The 25,321-nt window shown below is 34.2% G+C and overlaps 1 protein-coding gene and 1 non-coding gene across 10 annotated transcripts in view; one reads left to right on the forward strand and one right to left on the reverse strand.

Annotated features, from left to right (window-relative positions):
• Nucleotides 1-25,321, forward strand: part of VPS13B (vacuolar protein sorting 13 homolog B) — an 843,987-nt gene that overhangs the window by 359,927 nt on the left and 458,739 nt on the right. For 8 of the 9 annotated variants that reach the window (XR_007148665.1, XM_047842688.1, XM_047842692.1 and 5 more), the window contains 2 exons: nt 14,401-14,510; nt 20,438-20,585. Coding sequence is in view for 8 of the 9 variants with exons in the window: in XM_047842688.1 (XP_047698644.1) it covers nt 14,401-14,510; nt 20,438-20,585 (258 nt within the window). In the remaining variant the exon portion in view is untranslated. The remainder of the gene's footprint in view (nt 1-14,400; nt 14,511-20,437; nt 20,586-25,321) is intronic. The other variant, XM_047842690.1, reaches the window with a different exon arrangement.
• Nucleotides 15,255-15,358, reverse strand: LOC125156823 (U6 spliceosomal RNA). Its single transcript, XR_007148800.1, has one exon. It is a non-coding gene; the product is annotated as a U6 spliceosomal RNA (small nuclear RNA).

Genomic DNA, 25,321 nt, shown 5'->3' on the forward strand with positions numbered 1-25,321 from the left:
TGTTGTTGAAAGTGCTGCTATAAACATTGGGTACAAGTGCCCCTATGCATCAGCACTCCTGTATCCCTTGGGTAAATTCCTAGCAGTGCTATTGCTGGGTCATAGGGTAGATGTATTTTTAATTTTTTGAGGAACCCCCACACTGTTTCCAGAGCAGCTGCACCAATTTGCATTCCCACCAACAGTGCAAGAGGGCTCCCGTTTCTCCACATCCTCTCCAGCATCTGTAGTTTCCTGATTTGTTCATTTTAGCCACTCTGACTATATTTCCCTGATGATGAGTGACGTTGAACATCTTTTCATGTGCCTGTTGGCCATCTGGATGTCTTCTTTAGAGGAGTGTCTGTTCATGTCCTGCCTTGTTTATACTGTCTTTACAATGCTCATAGCCTCAAGTTATTTACTGTACGCTAATACAATTAAGATATATGATGGAGGTTTGCGTCTGTTTATAAAAGAGATGAAGAAATACTTGAATTGATAAAACTATTCATAATATTGGACAGCAGAAAATACTTTATTGAGGTAATAAGTGAATTGAGAAGTTTTATAGTTATATCTTGGTTTATAATGTATAGTTTGATTATATTGTCTTCTAAGACAGTTTAAAGTGAAGAATTGGTTTGAAAAGTTATTGTTATAGGATTGTAGATTTGTTCAAAATGATTGGTGTGGGATCACTGATGGAGATTTTGAATAATGAAAATCCTGAATAAAGAATATTGACAAATTGTGGATAAATAAGAGACTTTTATGACATCTGGTAATTTTCTAAATGGTTTTTTACTTGTGGTGAATCAAATTAGGCTTCTGTTTCTTATATGAACCAAAGCTTTCATTGAAATTCAAAAATGGTCAGGAATAATGCTGGTGTAGTTTCTTGGTTTTAGAATATAAATAATTATTACTAAATCGTGAAGTTGTATGTTTCTTTTTCCTTGATTTGTATGTAGCATGGTTCCTAGAATTGCCTGTCTTTTCCAGAGTATACTACTTGTGTATTGTCCCCCATACGTTCAGAGATACTACTATTTTATGTTTCAGTAAGCATGTCTATTATATATTTTGTTTAATCATACATATACATATGTTTAATACCTGAAATTTCTGTGCAGTATACCTGTTATTTCACTTTATTTTTAAAAAATGGTTATTTATTTATTTTGAGAGAGAGAGTGAGAGAGAGAGTGTGTGTTCTTGTGAGCTGGGGAGGAGCAGAGAAAGAGGGAGGGAAAGAATCCCAAACAGACTCCAGGCTGTCAGCACAGAGTTTGATCTCACGAACCATGAGATCATGACCTGAGCCAAAATCGAGAATTGGATGCTTAACTGACTGAGTCATCTAGTCCTCCTATTTTATTTTTTAAGCTTTTATGTTAATCACTTGGTGCTCATCACAACAAGTGAACTCCTTAATCCCCATCACTTATTTCCCCCACCCACTTCCCCTCTGGTAACCGTCAGTTTGTCTTTTATAGTTAAGAGTCTGTTTCTTGGTTTGGCTCTCCCTTTTGCCCTTTGTACCTTCGTTTTGTTTCCTAAATTCCACATGTGAATGAAATCATATGGTATGTGTTTTTCTCTGGCTCACTTATTTCACTTCAGCATTATACAGTCTAGCTCCATCTGTATCATTGCAAACAGCAATATTTCATTCTTTTTTATGGCTCCGTAATATTCCGCTGTGTGTGTGTGTGTGTGTGTGTGTGCGCGCGCGCACGCGCGTGTGTGCACACGTGCACGTGTGTGTGTGTGATGCATGCATGCATCTTTTTCCATTCATCAACTGATGGAAGCTTGGGCTGTTTGCATATCTTGGCTGTTGTAAATAATGCTTCTATAAACATTGGGATACATGTATCCCTTTGAATTAGTGGTTTTGTATTCTTTGGGTAAGTAGTCAGTAGTACAGTTGCTGGATTGTAGGGTGGTTCTATGTTTGACCATTTGAGGAACCTCCATACTATTTTCCAGAATGACTGCAACAGTTTGCATTCCCACCAACAGCGCATGAGGGTTCCTTTCACTCTACATCTTTGCCAATAGCTGTTGTTTCTTGTGTTATTGGTCTTACCCATTCTGACAGGTGTGAGGTGATATCTCATTGTAGCCTTGATTTGCATTTCCCTGATGATAAGTGATAATGGACATCTTTTTATGTGTTCGCCATCAGAAAGTCTTCTTTGGAGAAATGTCTGCTCATGTCTTTTGCCTATTTTTTAACTGAGTTATTATTTTTTGGAGGGTGTTGAGCTTGATATGTTCTCTATGGGTTTTGTATACTAATTCTTTATCAGATATGTCATTTGCAAATATCTTCTCCATTCTGAAGGTTGCCTTTTAGTTTTGTTGATTGCTTCCTTTGATGTGATTTTTTCTTTTATTTTGACATAGTCCCAATAGTTTTTTTTGCTTTTATTTCCCTTGCTTCAGGAGACCTATCTAGAAAATGTTCCTACAGGAACAGAGAAATTACTGCCTGTGCTTGCTTGTAGGATTTTGATGGTTTCTTGTCTCACATTTAGATTTTGACTCCATTTTGAATTTATTTTTGTGTATGGTGTAAGAAAGTGGTCCAGCTTCATTCTTTTGCATATTGGTTTCCAGTTTTCCTAACACCATTTGTTAAAAAGACTGTCTTTTTTCCTATTGGATATTCTTTCCTGTTTTGTCAAAGACTAACTTGACCATATAGTTCTTGGTTTATGTCTGGATTTTCTATTCTGTTCCATTGATCTTTTTGTGTAGGTATCTTTTTGTGCCATTACCCATACTGTTTTTATTGTTACAGCTTTGTAATATAACTTGAAAGTGGGAATTGTGATGCCTCCACATTTGCTTTTCTCTTTGAAGATTGCTTTGGCTATTCAGGGTCTTTTGTGGTTCCATACAAATTTCAGGATTATTCTTGTTCTGTGAAAAATGCTTTGGTATTTTTACAGGGATTGCATTAAATGTGTAGATTGCCTTGGGCAGTGTGAACATTTTAACAAAATTTGTTCTCCTAATCCATGAACATGGAATGTCTTTCCATTTCTTTGTGTTCAGTTTCATCCTTGTTTGGTGTGTGTAGCTTTCAGAGCACAGGTCTTTCACCTCTTTGGTTAAGTTGATTCCTAGGTAGTTTATTGTTTTTGGTGCAATTGTAAATGGGATTATTTTCTTAATTTTACTTTCTGCTGCTTCATTATTAGTATAGGAATGCAACAGATACCTGTATGTTGATTTTGTATCCTGTGACTTTATTGAATTCATTTATCAGTTCTAGTAGTTTTTATGGTGGACTCTTTTGGGTTTTCTACACATAGTATCATGTCATCTGTAAGTAGTGAAAGTTTGACTTCTACTTTGCTGATTTTGATGCTTTGTATTTCTTTTTGTTGTCTGATTGCTGTGGCTATGACTTCCAGTACTATGTAGAATAAAAGCGGTGAGAGTGGACATCCTTGTTTTGTTTCTGACCTTAGGGGAGAGGCTCTCAGTTTTTCCCCACTGAGGATGATGTCATCTGTGGGTTTTCCATATACGGCCTTTATTATGTTGAAGTATGTTCCCTCTAAAGAAGGTTTTTATCATGAATCGATGTTGTACTTTTTTGCTTGCTTTTTCTGCATCTGTTGAAATAATCTTATATGGTTCTTGTCCTGTCTTTTATTGATGTGATGTATTACATTGATTGCTTTGCAAATATTGAACCACCTTTGTCCCCCAGGAATAAATCCCATTTGATTGTGGTGGATGATTTTTTTAAAGTATTGTTGGATTCATTTTGCTAGTGTTTTGTTGAGGATTTGGGGGAAATTTCAGAGAAATTGGCCTGTAGTTCTCTTTTTTTGTGGTGTCTTTATCTGGTTTTTCCAGTGTATCAGGGTAAGCTGGCCTCATAGAATGAATTTGTAAGTTTTCCTTCCTTTTCTATTTTTGCAAAATGCTTTTTTCGCTTTATACTATTTGCCATTATTTGTTATTATATGTATGTGTACTTACATATAAGTAAGCACATAATTTAATATCTGAATGGTGTTCCATTAAAGAAATGACCATACTTTGTAGATGTTGATGTCATTTACATATTTATTATTGTAGAGACTATTAGAAATGAACATCTTTGTGCATATATTTTTAAGAATATTTACAAGTGTTACTGTAGGATTCCAAAAGCTGAAATTGCTGGGTCAGTATGTACATTTAAAATTTTGATGGGTAATAAATTACAAAATGGCCTTCAAAATGCCTGTGGCAATTTCCTTTTTTTTTTTTTAAGCATACATGAAAGTGCTTTATCTTCCATGGCCTTATCTGTAATAGAATTTCATTCACTAAAGGTTTTGTTAATCTATCATTGGAAAATTATTTTTGGGGGGAGTTTTACCTTGCATTTCTTTGCTGTTAGTGATGTTGAGCATTAGTGAAGCCTGCTTGTAGTTATTCTGTGATTTGTCTATTTATGTTTTTGGCCTATTTTTTCTGTTCGGTTGTATAGCATTTTTTTTTTAATTTTAGGATGTTTTCCTGTATCATGAATATTATCTGTGTTATGTATTTTTCTAGTATTTTCTTGTGGTTTGATTTTTGCCTTCAATTTTGTTTATAGTTCATCATTTGGAAGTTCTAAGCTTTTCATTGTGATAGTGGTCTATAATTATCTTTATGGTTTTAGACTTTTATGTCTTGCACATGAAAACTTTGAAACATCACAAAGTAATAATTGCTGACACAGTTTGAGATGAAAATTTCATTTGTGCATTCTTTGCTAATTGAGAAGATACATGAATCAGATAGAAGGAGACCAATTATTAACTTAATGTCTGATAATATTGATTAACATTTGATCTGGAGAGAATGAAAAACAACAGTAGGAAAAATAAACACACACACACAGTCTTGATGAAATCCAATTCTTACACCTTCTCTGTGCCTGAATTGGACTGAAGAAAAACATGAAACCACAATGAGTTGACTCACTCTGAATTTATGACCAAGGGACACAATGGCTCCTTAATGCTGTAAAGCGATAAAACGTGTCACAATTTCACACATTAGGCAGTTTCCTAAAATACTCATAATCTTCCCTGCCATCCTTAACTGAAATGAGCTCTATATTCTCAGTGTTATACTTGGCTAAAGAATGGTAAAATCAGTGGTGGTAGAAAGTCTGAATGGTGAAGGCTAATTTGAATCAAAGGATGCACAAAATTTGGATAGATGGAAAGAAGAAAGTACGTATGGACATAAATAAGTGCTTAATAAGTATTTTTATATGATATGAATTGGACTTATCAGTAAAACTGGTACGTTTAGAGGACAGTAATGGACTCTACAATAAACTGGAAAATAAGACAAATGTATTGTTACACTATTTTACTTCCAGTTACCACCATCCTGTTCTTTCTGCTCTGTGGGCATGTATTTTAGTTCTTTGTGCAATTCGAACCCCCCATAGCATTGTTGTTACTCCTACTTTAAGTAGTCATAAGTGTTTTAAAAGAGATTTAAAGATATATATACATATGTATATGTACGTATATATGTGTAAGTATATATATGTGTGTATATATGTATGTGTATGTATATATATGTACATATATACATGTATATGTATGTATATAGCATATTTTTTAAGAGGTCCTCTTTGTTTACCAACATACTTAGTCTTTCTGGTGTTTTTCATTCCTTTTCTATAATCGAAATTCCATCTTGTACAAGTTCCTTTGACTCTAAAGCACTTCTCATATTTTCCAGTAGCTCAAGTCTTTGGGAGGCAAAGTGTTTTTGTTTTGTTTTGGCTTCATTTTTAAAGCATATTTTCAGCAGATATATCAATCTAGGTTGTCTTTTCTTGTTTTAGCACTTTAAAGATACCATTCCATTATTTTTGCATCACCATTATTTCTGAGGAGTTGTCCTTATCATGATTCCCTTATATGTATTGTGGGGTTTTTTTTCTGAGTGATTTAAAATTTTTTTCTGTTTTGGATTTCCTGCAGTTTGATTGTGATGCATCTAGATCTGTTTTTCTTTTTAATCATTCTTTTTGAGAATAATTCTTTTTGTATTTCTTTTTAATTATTCTTTAATTATTCTTTTAAAAATTCTTATTTTTTTTAATCTGTCAGTTGGTATTGTTTATCAGTTTTGAAAAATTCAAATAATTTTTCACCTCCTTTCTCTTTAGTTCATGCACACTGTCTACCTTTTTCACTATATTCTTTAACATATTTATCAGAGTTGTTTTAAAGTTGTTGATAATTCCAATATTTTTGGCACCTTTTGAACTTATGCTAATAACTATTTTCTTTTTTGGTAAAAAAAAGAATTATGTGTTTTCATAATTTTTCTAATGGATGTTCAATGTTGTGTATAAAAAGAATAATAAAAGTACGTATGACAGAAAAACGTTTATGCCCATAAAAGAACATGCCTCTTCTTTTGTCATGTAAAAGGTGTAGTTGAATTGGATCTAGTTTTGGCTTTCTTTTTTTCCCTCTCTTTCACTTTATTTTTAAATTTTTATTACTGAAGTCTAGTTGACGTACATTGTTATATTAGTTACAGGTGCACAATATAGTGATTCAACAATTGCATACATTATGCAGTGCTTACCATGTTTAGTGTAGTTACCGTCTATTGCCATATAACATTACTAAGATAATATTGACTATATTCTTAATGCTATATGTTCTTTGCTTTCTAGTCTGCAGTTGTGCTGGGTCTGGTTCTTGATTTATTTGTATTAAGTTCACCATAGGCTTCACAGTTCTTGAGAATAGCATTGGAATCTTTATTTCAGTATGGTTTGTGATTTTCTCTTAGTTCTCCTTGCCTGTACTGAGACCTAAGATGCCTTGTTCACTTGTCTGTATCGCGGGATCTGTCTTATTCCCTCTTTCTTTCTTCCAGTCACAGATAGCCCTGTTTGGTGCTCACTGAAAAGTTGAGAATGACTGTGGGATTTCTTTCATTTCTCCTTGGGCTCAGACATCATCAGCCTCCACATGCCTGTGTGTTAGAAGGGTCTTCCTCATTTCTCCAGGCCAGTCCCCTGCCACTCTCCTGGGTATTTGGTGGAGGTGTGTTGAAAAGAAATGGCACTCCTCTTGTGTCTAGAGTTCTCAGGGATTCTAAATTGTCATGCTAGTCCCCATACTTGTGTTTAAACATTTGTTGAAAGTTCTTTTGTTTTTTTCTTAACAACTTGTTTTTCTTCCTACTGCTATGCCAAGAATAAAACCTACCATTCATTCCTTCCTGCCTACGAAGGGCCTTTCACATTTATGATTTTTGTTCATTAGGTTTCTTTGCAAATTCTGCTGTCTGATGAAGGTTGAAAAGCTTTGATATGTTGGTTACATGGCTTGTTATTGTTACGATGGATAGAGTTCTCCTGTGATTTTCCAAATCCTATGGGAAGACATGGTAATTGTTAATTAAGTAACATGAGCTACCATATGCACATACCTAAAAGGCTTATTCCATTATACTAAACCTGACAATTACCTTGGATAAATTTGCCACTAGTTGGCGGCTCATCCCTGCTCTGTCATTTCTTAGCCTCTGATTACTTTATCTTCTCTTTATTCTCCACCCATATTTTTGATTCTTTGTTTACAGGCCAAAATTCTTGAAATTATTCTTAAAAATAAGAGTAGCTATTAATTTCTTAAGAACTACACAAATCTAAAAAGTCCATACTTTACTATAGCTGCGTAATAGAAAAATAGTGAGTTTTAGCCACTGAAACTTAGATGAAGATGAGTATGTCTTTTGTCTCATTCATTAGTTTAAGATAAAATGCAGGGTACTTGTCACTTTTTAGAACTTGATATTTTACAGGGTCATCTCATTGGTTGACATAGTTTCTATAGGTGGTAAGAAGCATATATATTTAAATGCTGTGCACCTTTGGTTTCTCACTCTTATTTCATTCTCATTCTACAGCTTAGGATGTAACTGAAAATGATGGTGGTGGCTTCGTTTAACTAATTTGTGAAGCCAGAGTGGAATGTGGATAAATGAGCCATTTTGGCAACGAGCAGAGAAATAAAGCACACTTTTCTCATTAGTTGTTTTCCAGGCTAAAATTAAACAGAGTAGTATATTGCCAAATTTAATGATTTATGGGGGATCTGTTCTAAGTAAATTCAGTATCAGACTAGTTGTCTACACACTTACATGTCAGAACTTGTGTGTTATTTTTAAAGGCTCTGTCTTGTAAATTGAGTTTAATATGAAAATATCCTTTTAAATTTAAAAGAACATTATCTCTATAATTTCAACTAAATTGATAGATTATTCTCTTTTATCACCCATTTAACATTCCCATAGTTCCAGCCTGTGTGTCATTTAGTTATCTCTGATTTAATGTAATCACATGACTTTTATGAACATTATTTGGTGAAATAGTTTTTAACTTCTTCATTATAATAAAATAAAACCTTCAAGATTAGTTTTCACATGAAAATATTTATTGCATTGGTTTTCCTCCTCCTCTCTCTAAAATCTTGATGAAAAAGGAATTCTAACTTACTGAGAAAGTTTTAAAAAATTTTACTTAACACATTTACTTTTCAATACATAGGAAAAGATTTTTAAATAACTTGCCCAATATGGAGAATGTCTGCAGTTTTTGAATTTACTTTTACCTTTTGTAGTTAGCATAGTATTAAATTTATAAACTGCTTTATATAGGGCGTTGGGGTATACTTTTCATAATTTCAAAAAAAAAAGTTTGTGCCTTGTACTTCAGATGCATAATATTAGGGAGAGAAAAATTATCCTGATAGATTCTTTTTATTTTTTTATTTTTTTTTAAATTTTCTTTTACTTCTTCTTTTTTTTTAATGTTTATTTATTTTTGAAGGAGAGAGAGACAGAGCATGAGCAGAGGAGGAGCAGAGAGAGAGAGAGAGACACAGAATCCGAAGCCGGCTCCAGGCTCTGAGCTGTCGGCACAGAGCCCGATGTGGGGCTCGAACTCACAAGCTGTGAGATCATGACCTGAGCTGAAGTCAGACACTTAACCGACTGAGCCACCCAGGCGCCCCACGATACATTCTTTTTAAAAAAATACATGTAATTTTAAATTTTCTTCCTTTATATTCTTATAAATGTAACACTTTCTACCTAGAAAAGAATACATGTTATGTATATATAAATTTGAGGTAAAATCATGTAATGAATACCATAGATTGTTTTGCTAAGAAGTTGTCAATTTATTTGTGTTTAAAAAAACTTTTTTAAATGTCTATGTATTTTTGAAGGAAAGAGAGAGAGAGAGAGAGAGCGAGCAAGCACGAGTTAGCCGGGGAGGGGCAAAGAGAGGGAGACAAATCCGAAGCAGGCTCCAGGCTCTTAGCTGTCAGCACAGAGCCCCACATGGGGTTCAAACTCACTAACTGTGAGATCATGACCTGAGCCAAAGTCAGATACTTAACTGTCTGAGCCTCCCAGGGGCACCAATTTGTTTGTGTTTTTATTCCCCAGGTGATCATTCTTGTTGTTTGGAATATTTTTAATCTTCTTTTCCCTTCAGTGTTGGCACCTTCTTTCCAATTTGCTTAATTAAATGTGTTTATTTTCATTTTTTTAAGTTTTTATTTAATTTCCAGCTAACATACAGTGTAATATTGGTTTAAGGTGTACACTTTAGTGTTTCAACACTTCCATACAACACCTGGTGCTCATGACAAGTGCACTCCTTATTCCTGATCACTTATATCACCCATCCCCCACCCACCTCTGGTGGCCATCAGTTCTGTATAGTTAAGAGTCTGTTTCTTGGCTTGTCTCTCTCTCTCTCTCTCTCTCTCTCTCTCTCTCTCTCTCTCTCTTTTCCTATGCTTGTTTGTTTTGCTTCTTAAATTTCTTATGTGAGTGAAATCGTATGGTATTTGTCTTTCTCTGATGTGTTTCTCTTAGCATAATGCTCTCTAGCTGCACCTGTGTCATTGCAAATGGTAAGATTTCATTCCTTTTATGGCTGAGTAATATTGCATTATATATGTATATACCACATCTTCTATATCCATTTATCAGTCCATGGACACTTGGGTTGTTTCCGTAATTTGGCTATTGTAGATAGCATCAGGGTGCATCTATCCCTCCGAATTAGTATTTTTGTATTCTTAGGGTAAATACCTAGTGTAATTGCTGGATTGTAGGGTACTTCTATTCAAAAATTTTTTTTTAATGTTTATTTAATTTTGAGCGAGAGAGAGAGAGAGAGAGAGAGAGAGAGTGAGCGAGCAGAAGAGGGGCAGAGAGAGAGAAGATGCAGAATCTGAATACACTCCAGGCTCCAAGCTGTCAGCACAGAGCCTGATGTGGGGCTGCATCTCACCAACTGCAAGATAATGACTTGAGCTGAAGTCAGACTCTTAACTGACTGAGCCACTCAGGCACCCTGTTGCTTGGTACTTCTATTTTTAACTTTTTAAGGAACTTCCATACTGTTTTCCAGAGTGCCTGCACCAGTTTACATTTCCACCAGTAGTGCAAGAGGATTTCTCTTTCTCCATATCCTTGCCAACACCTGTTATTTCTTGTGTTGTTGATTTTAGTCATTCTGACAAGCGTGAGGTGATATCTCATTGTAGTCTTAAATTAAATTTTGTTTTAATTATACATTTTGGTTTTCTTGGGCTTCTTCTTGGGTTTTAGGCTTAACTATCTTTCATCAATTCTGTAAAATTCTCAGGCATCATCTTTTTAACAATATTGCCTCTTCCCCACTTTTTAATATCTCCACATGGAATCTGATTAGACATATATTTCGTCTTCTTAAGTCCTCATATCTCTTCACCTCATTTTAATAATCTTTCATTTTTGTCTTTCAGATGCATTCTAATGATTTCAGGTACTTCTTCCACTTCACTGTTTTTCTCTTCAACTATATCTAATCGGCTGTTGAACCTGCCTAATGAGTTTTTTACATCAACAATTAAATATGTCACTTTCATACTTTCCATTTTTTCTTTAAATATGTTCTTTCCTGATACTCTGTATGATACCATACTTTTGCATCTTAAACATTTTATACACAGGTGCTTTTTTTTCTATATTCTAATATCTCTAGTGCTTGAAAGTCTAAATTAGTTGTTTGTTGATTTTTCTGACTCTGTCTCACAGAGTCAGTTGTGATTTTTTGTTAAGAAAACCATTCCCAGATCGTAATTTGTGGCAGTTATATGACAGTGAATTGGAGACTTTTCAGACAGAATACTTGATTCTGTTAATGGCTAATTAATCGCTAGAGGGACATTTCTCAGCAAGAAAATCTAAGGCTCATCAACCTCTTTTTTCTCTTGACCCCAGTTTGAGAATCCCATTTATATCCTCCCTCATGGCAACTGCTTTTTTTTTTTTTAATGTTCCCTTTTCAAGAGGTAACACATCTCAGATCTTTTCAATAATTGTTTTGGTGTTTCCATATATTTTAGTTTTATTTTGTTTATTTTATTTTTGTTTATTTATTTTACATTTATTCATTTTTGAGAGACAGAGAGCACAAGCAGGGGAGGGGCAGAGAGAGAGAGAGACACACACACACATAGAGACATAGAGACATAGAATCCGAAGCAGGCTCCAGGCTCTGAGCTGTCAGCACAGAGCCCGACCAGGGGCTTAAATTCACAAACCGTGAGATCATGACCTGAGCCGAAGTCAGACGCCCAACTGACTGAGCCACCCAGGCGCCCATCCATATTTTTTAAATAACATAACTTTTCTTGCTCTTTCTTGATTGTTTACTTAAGAGTATAATTTATTGATGCCTTATAGTTGAAAATTATATTTGGCCAACTTTCACTCTCTCCTCCTATCATACTCTCAATATTGTTATATCAAGTTTGATTAATTAATGCATCTGGGTTTTTTTAGAATTTACATACTTCTATCTATAAATATAATTCGTGGTACACTTTATTATATACTGACTTTCCTTTATAACATTTGTTTTCCCTGTATTTAATACTGTGTTTTATTGTTACTACATTTTCCATGTACCTGTTACTACTTCACTGTTGTCATTTTGGGGATTCCTGTCACTTTTCTCCTGGATCCCATATTTTTCTTTATTGTCGCAAGTGCTGTGTGTCTGTGTGTGGAACACATTTCTTTATTGTTAAGCATATATTATTTGTGGTGTCTTTAATATTTATATGATTTTAATTATAAAACAAATTACAGTGGCCTTATGTGATAGGAAATAGTCCATATAATTCAAATCTAACTAATTTCATTTCTTTATTTGGAATTTAGAAACGTCTTTTAACTTTTAAGATTGAATGATATATTCTTGAATTTAAATATTCTTGAATTCTTGAATTAAAATTTTAAAACTCTATTGAAATGTATACAGTTAATTTCTTTAAAAGGTTTTAATAAACAATTTTTATGCATTGTATTACAGGAAAAATACATACATTAAATTATATTTTCTATTTGACTTCATTTATGACTTACCTTTTGCAATCATTTTGTATTTAGTTTCACATCATCATTCCTTCCTGATGTGTATTTAAACAAGTTATTGCTCAGCAGCACATGCATTTGTACATGGAAGTGGATGGAATTGCTGTGGTCTCAGAATGCTGCTTTGGAATCTACACTGATTCTGGGTCCCTGGGAGAACACCTGGCAATTATTTTTGCTTGTTTGAAAATTCTGTGTAAAAGTTTTATTTAAAAAAAAATTTTTTTAAACATTTGCTTTTTTTTTTTTAACATTTATTTATTTTTGAGAGAGAGAGAAAGAGAGAGAGAGCGGGCATGAGTGGGGGGGGGGTGGGGCAGAGGAGAGGGAGGCACAGAATCCAAAGCAACTCCAGGCTCTGAGCTGGAGCCCGACATGGGGCTCAAACCCACAAACTGTGATGACATGACATGAGCCGAAGTCGGATGCTCAATTGACTGAGGCACTCAGACGCCCCTGTGTAAATGTTTAAAAAGGAAGGATATTTCTCTTGCGTGCTCTCCTCCATCATTCTATCTCTGTGTCTGTGTGGCTCACTTTTCATAGACCTTGGTAATAATAGTTACTGTGTGGTTTAGATAACCTGCAAAATTATAGAACAAGTTGCACCTAAGTTGAGAACTCATGTATCACGTACTATGACTGTTTACCCCTACCATGTGGCAATTACTTTTCTAGATACTGGAGTGTAGTTGAGAGCAAAAGTGACAAATACTCCTTACTTGATATTCCATGTATTTCAGTGGAGCTAATAATATTTTACCAAAAACTGCATTTGCAAATACAAAAATGTATTTATGGATGCACATAATCTGCACATAAGAATGGGGTGTTATACTTTAGTTAAATCCGTGTGTTTCTTTTTATCAGAGAGAGACTAAAATACTTGAGTATTTTAGTAAAATACTTGACTAGGATGGAATTGCAACTTGTTACACTTCAGCTTTGTGTTTTATGTCAGAATGTCAGCCTGTGTTTCATCTAGGCAGATCTCTCTCTTGCTTCTGAACGTTTAACTTTGTAACTTGCAGTGATTTATTGAGTGGTTATAATAATCCTTACTTTAACATCATGAATTAAATTTGTGATATAAACAAAAAGGGAGATAATATTCTGTTCTCATGACCAATATAGAAATTGCTCTTTGCTAAAAAATAAAGCTTCTTCTTATTAAAGACAGATTCACTTTTAATGAGATACAATTCATATTCCATAAAAATCACTATGTTAAAGTACATAATTTAGTGGTTTTTAGTATATTTGCAAAGTTTTGCAACAATCACCATTTTCTAATTCTGGAACATTTTCATCACTCCCCAAAGAAACACATATCTATTAGCAGTTCTTTTCCATTCTTTCCTCCTCCTAGGCACTGGCATACACAAATTACCTTTTTTCTCTATGGTTTTGCCTGTTTTAGCCATTTCATGTAAGTAGAATCCTACAGTATGTGGTTTTCTGTGACTGACTTCTTAGCACGTTTTCAAGGTAGTGTAGCATGAATCAGTACTTTATTCCTTGTGCAAAAATAATTTTCCATTATATGGCTATATGACATTTTGTATATCCATTTAGCAATTCATGGACATTTGTGTCATTCCCACTTTTTAGCTATTATGATTACTGTTTTGGAAATTTAGCTACAAATTTTTGAGTGAACATATGATTTTAGTTCTCTTTGTACATACGCAGGAATAAAATTGTTAGGTCATATTGTGACGGTATATTTGTTTCCTGAGGAAATGCCAAAGTGTTTTTGAATGTATTTGCACCATTTTATGTTCCAACCAGCGGTATATGACGTCTTGAATCCTCCACATCTTTGTGTGCACCTGTTAATTTTGTTAGCTTATCCTACTTGGTGTGAAGTGATATAAAGCTTATTATTTTTATGAGGAATTAAAATAATTTTAAAATCTTGATTTTTAGGTGCTGTACTCCTTTGTAGTGTACAAGGACTAGCAGTTAATATTGACCCAGTCTTATATACCTGGCTCATTTATCAGCCTCAGAAACGAACCAGTAGACATATGCAGCAGGTGAGAAATTTTTGTAATTTATTCTCTTAATGAATAAATCGTTTTCTGTTTTCTCAGTCATTTGTTAAAGGTCTATATTGTCTGTATTGATTTTTTTTTAATTCCTCTGTCTTCCACTCTTCCCCTTTCAAGCAGTTTTACTCCTTCACTTCTAGACTGGAAACTCCAGCTCAAAGTGGAGTTTATTGATTACTGAGGTGGATTTCTATGCAATTGCTTATAAAGCAGATACGTTAGAGAATAGTTCAGGTAGTCCTGCTTTAGTGGCCTGTTTTCTCTCATAGTGCCTAGATGTTTGTTCTGAGTGTCTGATACATAAGAATTGCATATTAATAGCTTTAATTTTCATTATCACCGTATTTCTTCTACATCTTTAGGTTTATTCAACAAGCATTCATTGGGTGCCCAACCCTTGGATTGGGATGGTTGGTGCAAAAGAGTTGGGATATGCACTTATTTAAAAGAGTATAAATTACAAAGTATAAAACAGCTAATTGTATTTTCTGAAATGCTTAAATATATTTTCTGTGTTATGATTCTTAAATGTAATTCTGACAGAGTTTATTCCCATTTTAAAGATGAAGAAATTGATGCTAATTGAGATTTATTTCCCTATTGTCACACATAGTAAATGGCAGAACTAAATATTTTTTCAGGCCAAATTTATGCTATATTGCATTTTCCCATTAGACTTCATTGTAATTTTGTAATATTCTAATTGGAATAGCTTTTTATCTTTTTTTTTTAAATATGGAACACTTCATGAATTTGCCTGTTATCCTTGTGCAAGGACCATTCTACTCTCTGTATTGTTCCAGTTTTAGTATATGTGCTGCCAAAGTGAGCACTGTCCCTTTTTTTTCAAACTTAAAACCAGTTGATAGAAAAATACACAATTTTATAATTACACAATACAACAACAAAAAATTACCTGAATAGTACAATCCATGGCTCAAGGAGCATCTTTTTTGTTTTTAGTGTTTATTTATTTTTGAGAGAGAGAGAGAGAGAGAGAGAGAGAGAGAGAGAGAGTGAGCGAGCAGGAGAGGGGCAGAGAGAGAGGGGAAAAGAGAGAGAATCCCAAGCAGGGTCTGTGCTGTCAGCACAGAGCCGGATGTGGGGATCAAACCCACTAGCTGTGAGAGTAACCAGAGGTTGGGTGGGGGGTGATTAACTTGATAAAAAAGTGACCTTTAGTGGTTTTATCATAGAGCCAAGTATAAGAGACTGTTAAGAATTGGCACCCAGTTCATAAAAGATTTTTTTTTTTTGTAATGCGAAGTGTTTGAGACTTTATCCTGAAGGGTAAAGAGAAACTATAGGAAACTGATATAAATAAATTTGAGAAACATCTGGGTGGCTCAGTCAGTTAAGCATCTGACTCTTGATTTCATCTTAGATCATGATATCACAGTTCATGAAATTGAACTCCACATCGAGCTCTGTGCTGACAACACGGAGCCTGCTTGGGATTCTCTCTCCCCCTCTCTCTGCCCCTCCCCAGCTCATTCTCTCTCTGCCTTTCTCTCTCTGAAAAATAAAGAAACATTAGAAAAAAAGAGTTTTGAATTTTAGAAAGTTTCCTCTAACAGAATGTTGAATTAAACTAAAGAAGAAATACAGAGGTAATAAAAATTACTACACAATTCTTAGTATTAGACACTCAGAACAAACATCTAGGCACTATGAGGGAAAATAGGCAAGTAAAATAGAACTGTCTAAGCTAGCCTCTAATGTATCTGGTTTAACCAGCAATTGCATAGAAATTCACCTCAATAGTCAATGAAACTAATGTCAGGGAGAATGTGAGAAATATTTTAATTGTAAATTCTTTTTGCGATACAGTTGACATATTAGTTTTCAGGTGATGATTGTTGATGATAGTTACTGGTAATGATTTGATATTTGTATATACTGTGAAATTATCACCATAAGTTTGGCTAACATCCATCACAACACACAGTTGCAAATTTTTTTCCTTGTTATGAGAACTTTCAAGATTACTCTTTTAGCAACTTTTAAATACACAATATGGTACTATTAACTATAGTCACATTGTTGTACATTACATCTCATGACCTATTTCTTTCATAAGTGGAAGTTTGTACCTTTTGATCCCTGTCACTCATTCATCCCCACTGCCCCCATGAGTTTTTTGTTGTTGTTGTTTGTTTGTTTGTTTTAGATACCACATAATATAAGTGAAATCATATGGTATTTTTCTTTCTCTTAATTATTTCACTTAGCCTAATTGCCTTATTAGGTCCATCCATGTTGTCACAAATGACAAGACGTCCGTCTTTTTTATGACTGAATAACATCCCATTGTAAATTCTTCGTTGGTTACTTTATAAGTGATGGTAATTAGGTCCAGTTCACTAGAGCTATACCTGAAGGTCAGATAATGTTCTAGCAACTGAGGTAAATTAAAAATTCATTTGATTGATACCAAGCACCTTTATTTATTTTTAATTTTTTTTAATGTTTATTTTTGAGAGAGAGAGAGAGAGAGAGAGACAGAGCATGAGTGGGGAAGGGGCAGAGCTAGATGGAGACATAGAATATGAAGCAGGCTCTAGGCTCCAGAGCTGTCAGCACAGAGCCTGATGCAGGGCTCCAACTCACAAACTGTGAGATCGTGACCAGAACTGAAGTCGGATGCTAAACTGACTGAGCCACCCAGGCACTCCAGATACCAAGCACCTTAAGATTTTCATATAATTTTATTTTGATTATACTGTTTCATAACAGTTTGAAATAAAATATAAATATATATTTAAAAATATGTTTTTGAAAGTTCAAAAATACTAGTTTTATTTAAAAGAAAAACTAATAAATACCCATAATCCTATTCATTCAGAGTTATGAAGATTATTGGTATAAATATGTTCATAGCTAAATCTTTATGTTTTTCTTTAAGTATTCACTTAGAATATATTTTGGGGAAGTAATTTGTGTTTAAAGCCATGTATATCAGCATATTTTGAAACCTTTGTTATATTGTCACATAGCTTCCAGAATTACAGTTTACATTTTCGCTAGTACTTCATAGTATTAATACTTTACTACAATTCATCATATTCTTAGCTACTATTTTAGTCTTACATTTTTTTTAACATAGGAAATTAAAAGAATAGTGTAATTGATCCCTATGACCTTATCAGCTAGGTTTAATAATTACCAACTCATGGTTACTCATCTTCACTTTTAAAACTCTGTTGGGTGAAAAAATGCCAATATTTAGTAGTGAGGAAAATAGAGAAAATGGATAAACTCACATAGTAATGTTATGAGTGAAAATTGATGAATTGGCAGTATCTAGTAAATTGAAAATAAACATAGCCTGTAACCCCCAAATTGCACTTTTGGATAAAACTGTGGTCTTAACAAAAGATCCTAAGGACCCTGAAGCGTTGTGTATAAGCCTGTTCTTGCAGTATTCATTGCAGTAGTACAAGACTGGAGACAACCTGAATGACCGTCTCTAAGGAAGTGGATAAATAAAACAAACATATTCACACAATATGATAATTTATTAGTAGAAATTATACAATAGGTCTTAATATGGATGTCTCAAAATTGTATTTAATGCAAAAACCAAATTTCAAAGGAAATCTGCAATATGAAAGCATTAATGTATATTTCTCCAAAACTACCCAAATAAATAAATAAATAAATAAGTAAATGGTGTATACATATGAGTGGGTGTGAATAGGGATAGGTGTAAAACATTTCAAGGTTTATATGAGGATCATAATAGTGGTTGATTCTGGGAGGAATGGGTAGTTGGTTCACAATTGGAGGGTATTTTAGCTTTACCTGCAATATTTTGCTCGTCTCTAAAAAACAAGGAAATATAAAAATTTTAACAGACAGTAATTATTGGATATAATGGAATGTGTATGTTATCTTATTCTTTATAATTTCCTGGGTGTTTTTTTTATATTTATTAAATTAATAGGGAGAATTTTACAGGAACAACAACAGAAGACTTTAGGTATTTTCGGATCATGGAATATTGATGCTGCAAGGGTAGGATAAATCTGGGGCTGGGATACAACTAATATTTGAGGAAATATCCAGTACCAAAAGGTAGAAGAATATTAGTAGAACAATGGGAGTTTGCTAAAAATAGTTTATTCTGATATTTTGAAATATTAAAATACTGGATACTCTGTATCCAGTATCTCTTCTTGCCTGACATATGGTGCGTACATTAGCAATCATTCAGGAAATATTTATGGAGGGTCTTTTGGATATCATTGTAGATATTTGGAATACAGTTGCATAGAGGACATATCAGAGTCTTGCTGTCTTGTTAGGAAGGGTTTTTCTTAGGGCTTTTAATGTCTCTTTGCCTATGTGAAAATGACCCAGTTTGAGTCACCCAAAAGAATGATTTTTTTGTTTGTTGTTGGATATTACCAATATTATGGCTTTCATGAATCTCATCTTTCAGCTATTTTAGCTTGAATTAAATATCACCCTATGCTTAACATAATTTTTCTCTAATATATTAATTTGAATCTGAACATGGGTGTAATTTTTTGGAATACTTAGTCATATTCCAGGTTTATAAATGATGGCCAAGATATTCAAGGGATTATGGAATCAGTAAATACTACCACCTAAAAGGAACCCCCATATTTTATAGTTGAGTAATTTTAAATGCATCAAAACTTAAGGGTATGTTGAACTTTTCTCATCTTGGTCTTAAGATACTATTTCCTAATTAGGTTTGTACACATATTATCAGTTTTACTAAATAATATGAAAGCAGCTACTGTACATTGTAATGTTTCCCACAATATATTTATCTTTCCATTTTCTCATTTTCACCTTTCTTGTCCTTTTACTTAGCTTAAGTAGCAACTTTTAAAATAATTTGCCTTTTCCCTATATTTCATAACTTGATTGATTGTAATATATAGATAATGTACTTGTGTTCTGGTTGGAATATTTACTCACATTCAAAGTAATATTAAATAAGTAATATAGGTTGGGTGAGACATAAAGTTGGATCTTTTAAAAGTATGATTGTTGTGCTGTTGAGAGTAACACTGAACTCCACTGCAGCTTGACCAGCCCCTCCAGATTTACCGTCTGATGCAGCTGTATTACAGTTATCATCTGTTGTTTCCCAAGCTGCAATTTCCTTCTCAATTTGTGGCTAAAACCCAACATTGGATGATTGTTTTCCACCCAGTTCAACATTGATCTTTGATCCTGCAGCAAACTTAAAAAATACCTTTTTTTTCTTTTTTGCCAAAAATCTGACAAGATTGTATTGGGCGTCATCAGCAGTAACATCAGACTTTATTTCACTGAATAAAGATGAAACAGCTGCTTTATTGTCCAATTCAGCACTCATGCATTCAATATAGGATCATAATGTTTTCCAGCTTTCTCTAGCTACAGATACTTTTCTGTGTTTTCTAAATATGCTGTGGGTATCACTTTGTCAGATAAAACGTAGAAATTTTCAGCAATTCTTTATTAAGTTGAACTGTAACATATAATTAATCACTTTATAGATATCCTAAAAATATTTGATGAGGGTAACCTTTTTCCCCTACTAATTGTAATTCTCAAAGTTGATTATAGTTTTGATTTGCCTTTGACATATTATCTTTATGCTTTTTACCGAAATTTATTATAACTTCCATTTATTTCCAAGCTATCTTATTTTTTCACATAGAATTGTAATTTTACATTGAAATTGTTAAGTGTCCCTGTGTGATTTTGTGTGTATAAGAGAGACAGATATGAAAAGAGAGGGAGGAACTGAGGGAGGGACACATTGATTGATTTAAAATAGCAAAGCTTCAACACCAGTTATGAAGGACTTTCCTCAGTGTTACCATGTTTAACCTTCACTGCTTCAGAAATAGCAAATAATTTCAGTGTGTTTTTTTGCCTCTCTCCAGCAGCCTGTGGTAGCTGTTCCTCTTGTTGTGCCAATTAGCAGAAGGAAAGAGGATGAGGTGTCAGTTGGAAGTGCACCCCTGGCAAAGCAACAGTCCTATCAGGCCTCTGAATATGCCAGCAGCCCTATAAAAACAAAAACAATAACAGGTATGTGTCACAAATTCTAAAAGGTCTGTGATTTTACCCTATCTCTGAGCTAATAAGATAACAAGTTATCTGGGCCACAGTTTCATGAATTCTGGACATGAGACTCCTAGAATGGAGACAGAAGACTATTATCTTACAGTATTAGCAGTAACTAGAGTATTACCTTTTTCTTGTGTTACTGTCCTAAGTCTAATTACCACAGGGTGGCACCAAGAAGTTCAGATGATACCTATATTCAATGGATTATGTTACAGAAGAGGAACCCTCAATTTAGGGAACCTGCATCTTTTATAATGGGTAGAAAGCATGTCTGCCATTTTCTCTAGAGGGAAACACTATTTGTATCTTGCAAGGGTGTAAGCAAACTTGCCCTTTGCTCAAAAGGACAGTATCTCTGCCTTTTGAGGCTGAATGCTATGCAAATATCCTTGAAAGGACATTTGGGAACAAAGGCACTCACTGCTTCCACTTTCAAGACATTCAAAAACACTAGAGACCAATAGAGAATTGTCTCCTGATAGTATGTTCTTTCTTAAAGTGAATTCTTGCAAAACACAATATATCTCAATTTTCTACCTCTCCCTTCTTTCATTTTCTCAGCTAGATCATCTATGCAAATACAGAACATAAATATTCTTCCATAAGACAATTGTAGATTTCCATTTGTGTAACAAAACACTTTATCATTGCATTTATAATTTATATTAAATTACATGACACAGACTATATATGAACTATGATCATAGATTGTTTATGTATCTTCCTTCTTGAATGCCCACCATTTTTACTTCTCTGGAAACCTTGGTGATAGTGCTGTCTTGAGAATGCTGTGTGGTAACCATTTTCTTTGCTTAGAATTAAGTTTCAAAAGTTTCTGTTCTATTTTTAATTAGAGTACACTGTTCCTGTTTGAGTTTTAATTTAAAAAATGTTTTATGAGGGGTCCCTGGGTGGCTCGGTTGATTGTTTTTGATTTCAGCTGAGATCATGATCTCATGATTCGTGAGATCGAGCCCTGTGTTTGGCTCTTTGATGGTAGCATGGAGCCTATGGGATTCTTTCTTTCCCTCTCTCTCTGCCCGTCCTCCGCTTGTGTGTGTGTGCTTTCTTGAAAAAAGTTCTATGATCCTTTGTATCCACTTCTAAATGAAGTTACCACTGTTTCACTTATTATTTATATTGCATCATAAACTGTAATGAATTTGGTAAATGAATTCATAGCCTTTTACACGTCTTCTTTTTACTCTTACTATCTTAACCTTTAAATTGTATAGTTCAGTTAGTGTTAAGTATATTCACATCATTATGAAATGCACATTTTAATTTTTCAACTGGATTTTACAGTGGAGAAATGTGAGAATTAACTTATTATGCCTGAATTCTTGTTAAAATGAGTTTTTATTTTTGTAGTTTCAGCCTAAGTTAGTCTTGGTCTTAAGTTCATTCCCAATGCTGATGTAGTATTTTTTGCACATGAAGGCCAACAAAGCTTGGTGATCCTGCACTGGGCTTGATTTCACATTGTGATTATTCAACAGGAAGCAGACATCTTCCCCCTCCAGTCTCAATTAACCAGTATTAAATAGTTGGCTACAGGGAGAACATATGTTTGATGGTTGGAAATGTGTTGACAGCAGAACAATACTATTTCAGTGCTATAGGCACATAGGGCAGGCCAAGCCAGGATAAAAGTATGTCTCACATGAAGACAATACATTATCACAAAAATCTAAATAATATTCTAGAGAATCTATTTTGAAAACTAGGAACCCCCTAAAAGGTATGACATGTGTTTATCCTATGTTTTGGAAATGTTATGAAAATTAATTTGGAACTGTTGATGACAATGTCTGTAAGGGAAACGAAAAATTGAAAACGCAGGATGCTCCATAAGTGATAGCTTTTAAAAAAATACTAGCTATTTTTATCTTACATGTTTATATATTACTTCTCCAGTTCAAAGTACTATAAGTGCACTGTTAAAATAATAGAAGGTCTTTTAATTTGACTTCTTGAATACCACCAAGATAATAAGACATTAAGACATCTGTTAATTAATGACGTAAATTTTAGTAGATCATGCCACAATTTATAAGTATGGACCTTTAGCTTCTGACCATGATGGTATAACAGGGACTAGATTTATATTTCTGCTATAAATAAGAAACTTTTCTAAATACGTGGGAGAAAAAAAAGGTTTCTAGACATTAGAGAATATGCAGTACAGAACTGTGATTCATCGTAAAAGAGAAACAAAATAGTCAAGCCCTAGAATTGCCCTGGCTTTCTTGCTAACGGCATGCTCCAGACCGTAGAGCAGGGTGCAATATATTAAGCTGAGCTCAGCTGTCTTGCTGAATCGAAGTTTAGGGAGGTAGAGTGACTGAAGCATTAGGAGGTGGAGATGACTGCAAATCATGGAATACAATTCTAGAGAGAGAGAAAGTAGTGTTCTCATTGAATATTTGCTAAATAAATAGTAAGACATGCATGCATTGGATGAGACTCTACACAGTTGGGTGAAAGATGACCAAGGAACTGTGGTCTGAATGAGAGCTCACACAGGGCTAGAAGGCATTCAGGTCCTACTGTCCATAAAATGCAATCCCACTGATTATTCAGGACATTCAATAGGGATTCCAGAAAAGCCATGCCTCCATAGTGTTCATAGTGGACATAAAGTATCAAAAATATGAAGGCTACCCTCGACTCACTTTAAACAGTTTAAAAAAGGCTCTGAAGCAACAAAAACAGTGAATAAGTGCTGGCAAAATGAAGCCCAACACTATTATGAGGAACATAAGAAGATCCAGACATGTAACAAGTTAAAATCACAGTGTAACATATTCAATCAAAAGCCAAAGGAGATGCAAAGAAGTAGGAAACTTTGACCAGAAAAAGAAGCCAATATAAATAAAGAGATGGCATAGATGATGGAATTAGTAGGTATATTAAAAAAAAAAAAGAGGTTAGAGTGGGAGAGAGCCAAAGCATAAGAGACTGTTAAAAACTGAGAACAAACTGAGGGTTGATGGGGGGTGGGAGGGAGGAGAGGGTGGGTGATGGGTATTGAGGAGGGCACCTTTTGGGATGAGCACTGGGTGTTGTATGGAAACCAATTTGACAATAAATTTCATATATTAAAAAAAAAAACAGAAAAAAAATACTTGTACATTCAAACACGTATTGTAACTATGTTAAAGTATTTAAGGAGAGATGAGTACATTTTGTAGGGAAATGGAAGATATAATAAAGAATCAAGCCCAGCTCTAGAGTTGAAAAATATATGTGAATGGAGAAACTGGGTAGAATTAGCAATAGAGTATACATTACTGAAAAAGAAATCAACCTTGAAGACATAGCAATAGAAACTTGCCAAAATGAAGCCAAATGAAGAGCATAAAATGGAAAAAAAAAGTGTTCAGAACTTTAGTTGATGGGGGATGATAATTTGGATAGAGTAGGTCTCACTGAAAGTTTGACCACATACTTGAAGCAGGTAAAGGTAAAGGAGGGAGCCATGCATGTGTCTTTAGAAAAAATCATACAGGATTGTATATGTATCTTGGAATAAATTATCCAATCTAACCCCTTCACTTTATAATTATGGAGATTGATTAATAAAGAGGTCAGGCAGCTTATCCAAGGTTAAAAATGGTTTAGTGAGATTTTTTCCAGATTATGTATTTAATTGCCACCTCCCCCCCCCCCCACCTCTCCTCTGGTAACTGTCAGTTTTCTATAGTTAAGAGTCTATTTCTTGGGGGTTTTTTTGCTCATTTATTTTGTTTTCTAGATTTCACATATGAGTGAAATCATATGGTATATGTCTTTCTTTGATTTATTTTGCCTAGCATTATACTCTATACCTCCATCCATGTCACTGCAAATGGCAAGATTTCATTCTTTTTGATGGCTGAGTAATATTCCTCTGTGTGTGTGTGTGTGTGTGTGTGTGTGTGTGTGTGTGTGTGTGTATACACATATATACACATACCTCATCTTTATTCATCAGTGGATGGAATAGGTGATGGGGATTAAGGAGAGGACTTGCTGTGATAAGCACCTGGTGTTTCATGGAAGTACTGAATCACTGTATTACCATCTGAAACAAATATTACACTCTATGTTAACTGGAATTTAAATAAAAACTTAAAATAAATCTCAATATGAATATTTGTATTGCTTCTTGATTTATAAAGGAAGAATAATAGGTTAAACTATTTAATCCTTTTTGAAAACTCTTTCTAGGTTTGATCACTGTTTTACTCTGTGCTTCACATTCCAGTTGGGAAATTTTTTTCCAGTGCTGTGTGAAGTGCTTTGATGAAGCTATTTAGCAGATTATGGAAAATAACACTTGAAAAGTATGTAGCACCCTGGTGACTTTCAGTAGCTAGCATATTTTTTCAGTGTATTAATGAACCTGTAGGAAATTCACACACACTCTCTCTTTCTTTCTCTTTCTCTCTCTCTCTCTCTCTCTCTCTCTCATTCACTCACTCACTCACTCACTCACACACACACATAAAGTTCCAGATTATCGTAGTCATTCTGTGAATATTAGTTTCCTTCTTTCATTTCTTAGAGGCAAAAGAAGCCCTAAAAATCAAGTCTGTGCAAATTTAGTCATCTACTCTTTTACCTCTAATACGCAATATATAACTGGCTAACTTCAGGGCATTCTTTTTGTCAAGAGATTACTCTAAATTTTCAGCCCAGTCCCATAGGATGAA

This window comes from Prionailurus viverrinus, chromosome F2 (assembly GCF_022837055.1).
Source record: "Prionailurus viverrinus isolate Anna chromosome F2, UM_Priviv_1.0, whole genome shotgun sequence".
NCBI lineage: Eukaryota > Metazoa > Chordata > Mammalia > Carnivora > Felidae > Prionailurus > Prionailurus viverrinus.